A 10,379-nucleotide genomic window follows, 5' to 3' on the forward strand; every position below is an offset into this window, starting at 1 on the left:
TCTTTACTAAAAAAATTAAATTTCTCAACGTTTCTTACAAAAATGCAGTCTAGTATATAAACTTAGAGATCAAAGTATTTTTTATTAAACATTTGAAACAACATTTTTGCAAATAAATAAACAAAACGAAAAATAAAGCACTAAATTGAAAGCTAAGCTTCAGTGTTTTGGAATTTTGTATCAACTGTTAACAGAAATTTTGTCGTTTTTAAACTGAAGTTATTTATTTGTAAAATTAGCCTATAAATATTTCAGTATAGTTTTATTTCTATAAACAGTTGCTACTTAATAACTTGTTAAGGTTAATTTTTATAAATCTTAAAATTTCTTACAAATTTAGAACTATGTAGAGTGCTACAAGTCGCAATATTTTGACACATTTTACATTCATTTTTAAAAAAAAAAAGTTTGGTGTGACGGGCTAATCGTGTTTTTGTTCTTCATTTTTTAAGTCAAAATTGTTTAAGTTGTATAGTTGAAATCTTAATAAACTAAATTTTTGTTTTTTTTTTAACTAGAAAACACTGTATGTAATTGGTTTTAAGTTAACTAACAAAATACAAAAATTAAAAGTTTTGTTATTTATGTTTCAGTGATAAAACAAATAAAAAATGGTGGAGGCGCCGACATATTTTTTATATACATTCTAATATAGAAATTGTTTTTTTGATTAATAATTTATTGAATTAAATAAATGGTACAATAATTACAATTTTGTTTTATTTTTATCTCAAAATAAAAATTCAATTAAAAAATGGTGGATGCGCCGGGTTAATTTTTTAAAATACGAATATAATGTAAACAAAATGTACGTTTTTGTAAAATAATTTATAAGAAACTTTTTTGCACTATATAGTTTATTGATTTCACTAATTAAAAATATAAGGTTGCTCTTTACTAAGAAATTTAAATTTTTCAACGTTTCTTACAAGAAATGCAGTGGATGTAACAGTCCAGTAAATAGATTTAAAAATCAAAGTATTTTTTATTAAACATTTAAAACAACATTTTTACAAATAAATGAACAAAACGAAAAAGAAAACACTAAATTAGAAGCTAAGCTTCAGTGTTTTGAAATTGTTTGTGTCAACTGTTAACAAAAATTTTGTCGTTTTAAAACTGAAATTATTTATTGGTAAAATTAGCCAATAAACATTCAAGTAGAATTCTATTTTTATAAACAACTGCTACTTAATAACTTTGTTAAGGTAAGTTTTCATAAATCTCCGAATATCTTAAAAATTTAAAACTATGTAGTGTAACTAATGCATTAGCATACATTTTTTAATCAAATTTATTTTTTTTAAGTCAAAATTGTTGAAGTTGTATACTTAAAATCTTAATAAACTAAACTTTTGTCAAACTTTTTAAATTTACTGAAAAGTTTAATTTTTCTTTTTCAAAAACAGTGTGTCCCAGAAATAAATACTTAGTTTAATCACTTAATCCGTAACAGAACTCGTTGAAAACTGCAATATTTATGATTTCATTAAGTGTTGTGTTTTAGAGTTTAGTAGGTAGAAATTAATTAAATTTAATGGGGTTATTTCCAGGGCTATTCTATTTTTTTTGATAAACTAACATTTTATGTTATTTTTTATTGAAGAATAGTAGTCTAAAAATACGGAAAAAAAATTCTTAAAATTCATAGGTATAATTTATGTAAAATTTATAAATAATCAATATTAGAAAAAATATTGTATGTCATCCGTGAGATGCCTTTAAATTAATCAAAACTGTATATTTTATTGTTTTTAATTGTTATAAAAATAAATAACTGTTAACAAAATTAAGCCATTTGAGATATTTTTTAATTATTTCTCCTGAGAAAATTACATATTCGTAGGTTATAAATTTTCCTTGTTGTACCAGATCACCCTTAACCAAACACAAAATTTCATGTAATGCATAAACTTCTTGTTCTCATACACAAACAGCTATAAAAATTACAACTCCGTAGAGGCGATGAAGCGAACTAGCGCTAAACCTAAGTTTTATGTCTTGCCACTTGAAAACTTTAATTTTACGACTTATTACTCTCTACACCCTTCCTATCATTTATCACAAGTAGATATAGTAAAATAATTTTTTCAAGCCGTATCTCCCGGATCCAATCATTCTCGGATCCAGCCCTGATCAAAGGATTACGATTTCATTATTTCGATGTTCAATATTTGAATAATAACTTGACAGGAGGATTGTAAATCAATACAACTCGAACCCCAACCCAAAGACTGAATTTTTCACGTGTTCTTATATTTCTAATAATGAAAGAATTGACCGTTTTGTACGGAGGGAGAGTGACCGCGAGTTACGACGCTGTAAGCCGGTCTTAAGACGCCCTGTGAGGGGCTTCCGAAGTCTTACAAGACTTTGCGCCCTAAGGGGTAACTCAATTCAACAATAGAAAAAAAAAATTCTTGTTGCTAAAAAATTGTTTAATTTTAGTGTTGGTTGAGATGTCTTATCGACTATAATATGAATATACAGGATGTCCAACGAGTTGAAAAAGTTCATTAGTGACCTTTAAATTGTAAAATTTAAAAAAATGTATACGACATTGATCTAGTACATCACCTAAAATTATTTTCGACCATACAGCATGTCCCAAAAATAAGTTACGATAACAATTGCTACTTAATCACTTTGTTAAGGTTAGTTTTCATAAATCTCGAAAAATGTTAAAAATTTAGAATTAGGTAGAGTGCTACAAGTGCAATATTTTGGCACATTTTACATATATTTTTTAAGTAAAATTGTTTGAGTTGTATAGTTAAAAACTTAAAAAACTAAATTTTTGTTTTTTAACTAGAAAACACTATGTAATTGGTTTTAAGTTAACTAACGTAACAAATTAAAAAGTTAAAAGTTGTGTTATTTATGTTTCAGTAATGAAACAAATAAAAAATGGTGGAAGCGTCGACAAATATTTTTTATACACATTCTAATATAGAAATCGTTATTTTTTAATTATTAATTTAATAAATTAAATACATAGTGCAATAATTACAATTTTTTTTATTTTTATCTCAAAATAAAAAACTAAATAAGAAATGGTGGATGCGCCGGGTTAATATTTTCTAGTTAACGATACAAACATTTGTTTTTTAAAATAAAACACCGTATGTTTTTGGGTATAGTCTTTTAAAACAATGTTTTTACACTAAACTTTTATTAGTTGATTTCGCTTAGTTTTAGAAATAAGATGTTTTTTTTGACGAAAACATGAACTTTTTAAAAATTTATTACACAAAAACTAAGACAGCTAGAACAAATTTTTTCTTACTTCTGCAAAGAAGAAAGTACAGAATTTAAAGGTGTAGCAATTTTTTAGTGTTTTGCTTTTGTAAAGATTAAAAAATGAAGAAGTTTGTTAAAAGTTAAATAACTTAAAAAATTTTAATGGAACACCCTATATTTTTTGCATCTAATAGTTTGATTAATTGTCTATCTAAAAAAATTAACTTGTAATGTCTAGAATTGATAAGTAAGAAGATATTTAACATTCAATATTAATATCCGTTGATTTATTCAGAGATTGTAAAAGTCGTTATAAATACTGAAATTTGAATTATTTTATTGTAAAAATAAAGAATAATGGATTCAGTTTAACACATATGTGATTATTAAGTGATATTTCTTTTATCTCTTGTGCAACTGTGCACTTTTTGGCTACTGAAACAATAGTAAATATTTTAAGTTAAATATCTTTTTAGTTATTATACACCTAAAAGTAAATATTTTTAGAAAGACAATTTATTAATCTTTTAAATGCAAAAACAATAAATATGGTGTTCCATTTAATTTTTTTGTTATTGAACATTTAACAAACGCCTTAATTTTTTATCTTTGCAAATGCAATACACTAAAAAAAATTTACAACTTTATAGTTTGTACCTTTTTCTTTGCGGTAGTAAACAAAATTTCGATGTCTTAGTTTTCGTGTAATAAATTTCTAAAAAGTGCATGTTTTCGTCAAAAAAAAAACGTATTTTTTGAAAACTAAGCAAAATCGACGAATAAAAACATTGTCATAAAAATCTACATCCAAAAACTCTAAGAAACAGATGGTGTTCTATTTAAAAAAACACAAGTTTTATTGTAACTTATTTTTGAGTCACGCTGTATAGTTGAAAATAATTTTAGGCGATGGACTAGATTAGTATCTATCAATATTCTATATAATTTGTTTTTTTAATTTAACCATTTAAAAGTCACTAATAGACTTTTCAACTCGTTGGGACACCCTGTGTAAAAAAGTTGATGATTTTTCTAGGTTATTGCTATAATTTTATGGCTATCAAAGCTATTTGTGCTGATTATTTACTCTTCTAAAGTCACACGCACATCCGATTTCTACCCTTAATGACTATTGATAAAGCAATTGAGTATTGATTTTCCCTTATTTTAAGTAAAGTTGGTATATCTTTTTAGGAGAATAATTCTATGTGATAATGGTTTTATTATAGGTGACCTTTTAATAAATAACAAGTGAAGAAAATATATTTCATAAAAGTGACCACTTTTCCGAATTTAATTAAAAAAAATTGAAGCTAAGAAATTTTAGTAAAGTTCACTAATTAATTTAGTAAAATATTACCTACCCCCGTTTAATTATCACCGTGAATAGGTTCTATTATATTGCAGAAATCTATTTATTATTAATTTAATTAAAGTTTATATTGTTGGAAGAGGAATTTTGGTTTAATTCAAGTCTGATTTAACACAACAATAGGAGTTTACAGATGCGCAAAGCTGCAATTAACCCAACATTATTTTAGCTTGTTTTACAAAGGAAATAAAAAATTGCTGGTACAAAAAAGGTAGAAAACCTTGCACTTTTAAGAGTCGAGTTTTTATATTTATAGTTTCAATTTATTTAATTGGATACTTTCTGCAAGTGGAGTTAATTTTCTCCAATAAAATGACTTACAACTGTACACATAAACCTCAATTGCCCTAAACAAAACCAGAACTTTATGAATGACTTTTCAAATATCAAGTTTAATAACGTTTCATATATTTATTCAACATTCACAATGTTTATGTGCCATTTACAGCTGGTTTGATATTTCCATAATTACCATCTAACTAAAACATGTCGATATTAGAACATACATTGGAGCAACGTTCGAACCTCGTTTCAATTCAATTAGTTTGCTTCATTCAAGCGCATGAGAGCAACTTGATGCATACCATGTTTAGTACGTTTATGTGTGTCATACACAGCCCAAAATTGCTACAAAACTTTGATATTTCACCTGGTATTAGCCTCTAACAGAATTTATATCGCTGTAATCTGCATAAATGCAGCAGACTGTACTAATGTTAATTCTGTCAAAAAAATTAAATACATAAAAATATTTCTTTAAGATGGGATTCACTCTGTATATGCGTAACGAAGCTTTATAGGATTATTGTTTGTGTTATTTTTTGATGTAGAATATGTGGTTGCAATTTTTTACAATATTAAGAAAACACCCTGTATTATAATTTAGTTTTTTTAAATAAACTTAAGGCATTTTTTTGTGGTTTTTTAGTTGTAATAATATTTTTTTCAATAAAATACAATTAACTTATAGTACAAATTTGTGTTTATTTCCAACCTGTAAAATTTTATAAGAATGATTTAAGGGGTTTTGAAGGATTTTTACCATAAAACTTTATCACCTTGTATATGCGTAACCAAGCTTTATAGGACTATCGTTTATTTGACAGATTAGTGTTATTTTTTGATGTAGAAAATGTGGCAGCAATTTTTGTATAATAATTAAGATTTCTTAAATAAACTTAGCATTTTTTTGTGTTTTTTTAGTCATAAAAATATTTTTTAAACATAAAATGCAATAAATTTAGTTCAAATTTGCGATTAAAATTTCAAAATGATTCAAGTGGTTTAGAAGGAACTAAGGGATTTTGATTTTTATCATGATACTTTATTACCTTGTATATGCGTAACAAAGCTTATAGGACTATTGTTTAATTGACAAATTAGTGTTATCTTTCGATGTAGAATATGTAGTTGCATTTTTTGCAATATTAAAAAACACCCAGTATAACAGTTCAGATTTTTTATGTGAACCTAAAACATTTTTTTTGTGTCAAAAAAACTTTATTCAACTTTGTTCACCTTTATTTACATAATAATCAACATTAAAACTTGCAATATTTTCAGGAAACGTTTCAATTTTTTTATTCATTGTCAAGTACAATAGAATCTCGATAACTCGAACCTTGATATTTTAAATTTTGATAAGTCAAAGTGATTGGCCGGTCTCAAATATTTATAATAGAAATCAATGTAATTTTCCTCTTTAATTTTCCGGTCTCCTTAGTTGTAAAACATAAGTCAAATTTTTTTAAAGTTTTCACAATTTCACATTATGCACATTAGATTAATTTTTGCAGTATACACGTGTCTTCATTTTTTTATTTAAAATTTAAGTTTTATGATAGTTTTTCTATAAAAAAAGGAAAAAACCATATTAGACAGTTTTTAATAAAAGTTTTTTATTCTGTCAACTCGAAAACAAATGAATAAAATACATAAATACAGTGTGTCCCCGAATAAGTGAAACGACTGTAAAAGTTAAAAAAATTTGATTTAAATTTTAATTATTTATGATTCAGTCCTGTTCAGTTAAAGACTAATTTCTAACATGATTTTGGTTTGAAAAAATTAAGTACGCTTGGAAATTAAAAAAAATATATTATTTTTTGTAAATAAAGTGCTTCTATGTAGTAAAAATGACAAAAGAATGTTAAGAAAAGTGGTTTAAAATCAACATCTAGGCTCCTCTACCAAATTTCAAAAACATCGGCCAACTATGATTTTTAATTTTTTTCTAAGTTATGCTTTTTAGTAACAGATACGTAAAAAAGTCATTTAGTAGTAATAATAATCTAAGTGCAATAAAAGAACTGTTAAAAATAGCATTTCTTGATTTGTAAAATAAACATAAAAATATGAAAAATCATAGTTGGCCTATGATTTTGAACTTTAGAATAAGGGCTTAGATGTTGATTCTGAACAATTTAATAACTTTTGAAAGAATTTCACAGATAAAAAGCACTTTACAGTAAAATAATAAAAAGCAATTACCTCAGAAAAAAAATAAAAATCGTAGTTGGCTAATGATTTTCAAATTTGGTATATGGGGCTAAATGTTAATTCTAAACTAATTTTCTTTATAACTTTGTGTCCTCTTTGATACATAAAAAGCACTTTACTTTGGAAAAATATAGTTTTTTTGTAAATTTTATGATAAAAATTAATCTTTAACCAAGCAGAACCACCCTCCCAAAAAAAAATTAAATCAATTTTTTTTATCTTCTACAAGAGTCGTTTCATCTATCCGGAGACACACTATACAGAGTGCGCCAGAACTCGCGCCCCATGTAAGATAACAGCAACATGGAAAAAAATGTAAATATAAAAATTTCAAAGTTATGAAAGTTTAAATTTTGCACTTTGGCTCTATTTCTTTCTGTTGGAAAAATAATTTTCCAGGTTTTTTTTACTACTGACTATTAAAAGAAGAAACAAGGAAACTGTATCCTAAATTGTAACTACGTTTAGTGTTATTTTGATATCTTTATTAGCAAAATTTTTGTACCTTTACTAAATAATTACAAAAAAAAAACATATACAAGATCATCAGTAATATAAATAGACATAACGAGGTTCCACTGTATTTTTGACAATTCATTTGATTGCTTGCTTGTTGATTAGTAGCTTTTACAATTGCACATTCCAGGCATTCTGCCTGTGTTTTGCACGTTTGACCGAGTTTACCCGAAGTCTTTCGAAATGTATCGATGTCAAAATATCCCTTAATTTGTGTCCACGCTATATAATTCAGTTAGTTACCTGTGCTGCTGGTGAGCGGGGTGTAGTATGGGGGCGCGACGCAGCCCTCCGTGGGGCTATCAGGCGCCGCTGTAGAGACAGCCGCCCTGTCCTAATTTCTGTTTTACTTTTTTTATGTCGTTTTTTTAGGCTTGAATTTTGAAATCAATAAATCTTTTATTTTTTAAATTCTAATTGCTGTTTTATATGTTTTGTATCCTGTTTTCTTAGTTTTGAATTTTGAAAAGACTGATTTTTCTTAAATTCTAATTTCTGTTTTACTTTTTTGTGTCTTGTCTTTTTACCTCTTTTTGTCTCGTTTTTTTAATGTTACAATTGAAAACACTAGATTTTTTTATTTTTTAAATTTTAATTCCTGTTTTACCATTTCTTGTGTTACATTCTGCAAACAATTAATTGTGTATTTTTTAAATTCTAATTTTTGTTTTACTCTGTTTTCTTAGTTTTGAATTTTGAAAACAAAAAAAAATATTTTCTAAATTCTAATTTTTGTTTTATCTTTTTTGTGTCCTGTTTTCTTAATTTTAAATTTTAAAAAACTGTTTTTTTTTTTAATTTTAATTTCTGTTTTACTTCTTTTGTGTCCTCTGTTTTTCAGTTTTGAATTTTAAAATCAATAAATCTTTTATTTTTTATATTCTAATTTTTGTTTTACCTGTTTGTGTACTGTGTTCTAGTGTTAGATTTTGAAAACACTAAATTTTAAATTTTTTTAATTACTTTTTGTGTCCAGTTTTCTTAGTCTTGAATTTTGAAGACAAGAATTCATTTGATTGCTGGCTTGTTGATTAGTAGCTTTTGGCAATTGAGCACCTTATTAAATATTCCAGGCATTCTAGATTCAAGACTTCGGTCGTGTTTCCCACGTTTGGCCGAGTTTAGGCGAAGTCGTTCGAAATATATCGAAGTCAAAATATCCCTTACTTTTGTGTCCACGCTGTATAATTCAGTTTGTTACCTGTTTTGTACCTTTATTAAATAATTACAAAAAAACATATAAAAGATTATCAGTGGCATAAATAGATATAAAAAATGTCCAATGTCAAAAAATAAATGTTAAAATTTTTAGAATAAGAATTTGTTATACATTTTTTTCATGTTGTGTTTTTCATGTATACACCATATGCAATTTTAAATTTTTATTGTACTTTATCTTTATATTTATGTATTTTATGCCATAAGAAGTTAATTTTTGTGTCCAGGTTGTAAACAAATTGTAAAATGTAATATTCTATATTTCGAAATTCGACTCAACGAGGTTCCACTGTATTTTTGACAAGAATTCATTTGATTAGTAGCTTTTGGCAATTGAGCACCTTATTAAATATTCCAGGCATTCTAGATTCAAGGCTTCGGTCGTGTTTCGCACGTTTGGCCGAGTTTAGCCGAAGTCGTTCGAAATGTATCGACGTCGAAATATCCCTTACTTTGTGTCCACGCTGTATAATTCAGTTAGTTACCTGTGCTGCTGGTGAGCGGGGTGTAGTACGGGGGCGCGACGCAGCCCTCCGTGGGGCTATCAGGCGCCGCAGTTGAGACAGCCGCCCCGTCCCAGCAGTCCTTGTACTTGTTGCTTTGCTTCTTCACCATGTAGCAGCGCGGCATCGTGCGGCCGTATCGATCTCTTGCTGTTGCAGGTCCCGGAATGCACCGGCAGGTGGTTGAGTGATGGCGGAGGATAGGTGATAGCAACAAGTAGCAGTAGCAACACGCCGGCTTAGCCAACAGGTAACCAACCTGCAGGAGGAGTCCTCATCGGGAGGGCGCTAGACTCGCGACCGCATCGTTTTTCTATCACTGCACACAAACACAGCCACTGGAGTCTTGGAAGGCTCACTGTGTTGCACTGAGGGTTTGTTGTAGCGACTCACCACTCCCTGGTTGCAAGTGCTGGCGTCGTGACGTTGGCAGCGGGGTGGCGACGCTCAAGCATGCGCCAAAAAGCGCGTGGGATCGATCCGGACCGACACCTGTTACCGAACCACTGATCATTCTCTCTTTTTCTAACAGATCATTTGTGCTCTCTCGGAAAGGATGCAGTCGGTGCATGGGGATGGAACGGGTGTCCTGCTAAAAAAAATTCTGCTTTTTCAAAATTTGAATTTAAAAAATTGATTGTTTTCAAAAGTCAAAACTAAAAGAACAGGACACAAAAAATAAAAATTTATTGACTTTAAAATTCAGGACTAAGAAAACGAGACACATAAAAATAAAACAAAAATTAAAATTTAAAAAATAAAAGTTTTATTGATTTTGAAATTCAAGACCAAAAACACTGGACACAAAAAATAAAACAGAAATTAAAATTAAAAAAAAATAGTCTTCAAAATTTAAAACTAAGAAAACAGGTTAAAACAGAAATTATTAAAAATGACAAATACAAAATTTAGTGTTTTCAAAATCTAACACTAAGATAACAAAACACAAAGAGAGGTAGAACAAAAATTAGAAATTAAAAAATAAAAGGTTTATTTATTTCAAAATTTAAGCCAAAAAAACAGGATAAAAA

The 10,379-nt window shown here is 27.7% G+C and overlaps 1 protein-coding gene across 1 annotated transcript in view; it reads right to left on the reverse strand.

The window, feature by feature from the left end:
* LOC123005203 (zinc finger protein 628-like) overlaps window positions 1–9,664 on the reverse strand; it is a 29,375-nt gene extending 19,711 nt beyond the window's left edge. The window contains exon 1 of the mRNA XM_044398864.1: window positions 9,331–9,664. Within this exon, the coding sequence (XP_044254799.1) occupies window positions 9,331–9,475 (145 nt within the window). The 5' untranslated portion in view covers window positions 9,476–9,664. The remainder of the gene's footprint in view (window positions 1–9,330) is intronic.
* Between the last annotated feature and the right edge of the window lie 715 nt (window positions 9,665–10,379).

Source organism: Tribolium madens, unplaced genomic scaffold (assembly GCF_015345945.1).
Source record: "Tribolium madens isolate multiple individuals breed KSU strain unplaced genomic scaffold, Tmad_KSU_1.1 Scaffold_11;HRSCAF=98;Tcas5.2_LG3b, whole genome shotgun sequence".
Classification (NCBI taxonomy): Eukaryota; Metazoa; Arthropoda; class Insecta; order Coleoptera; family Tenebrionidae; genus Tribolium; species Tribolium madens.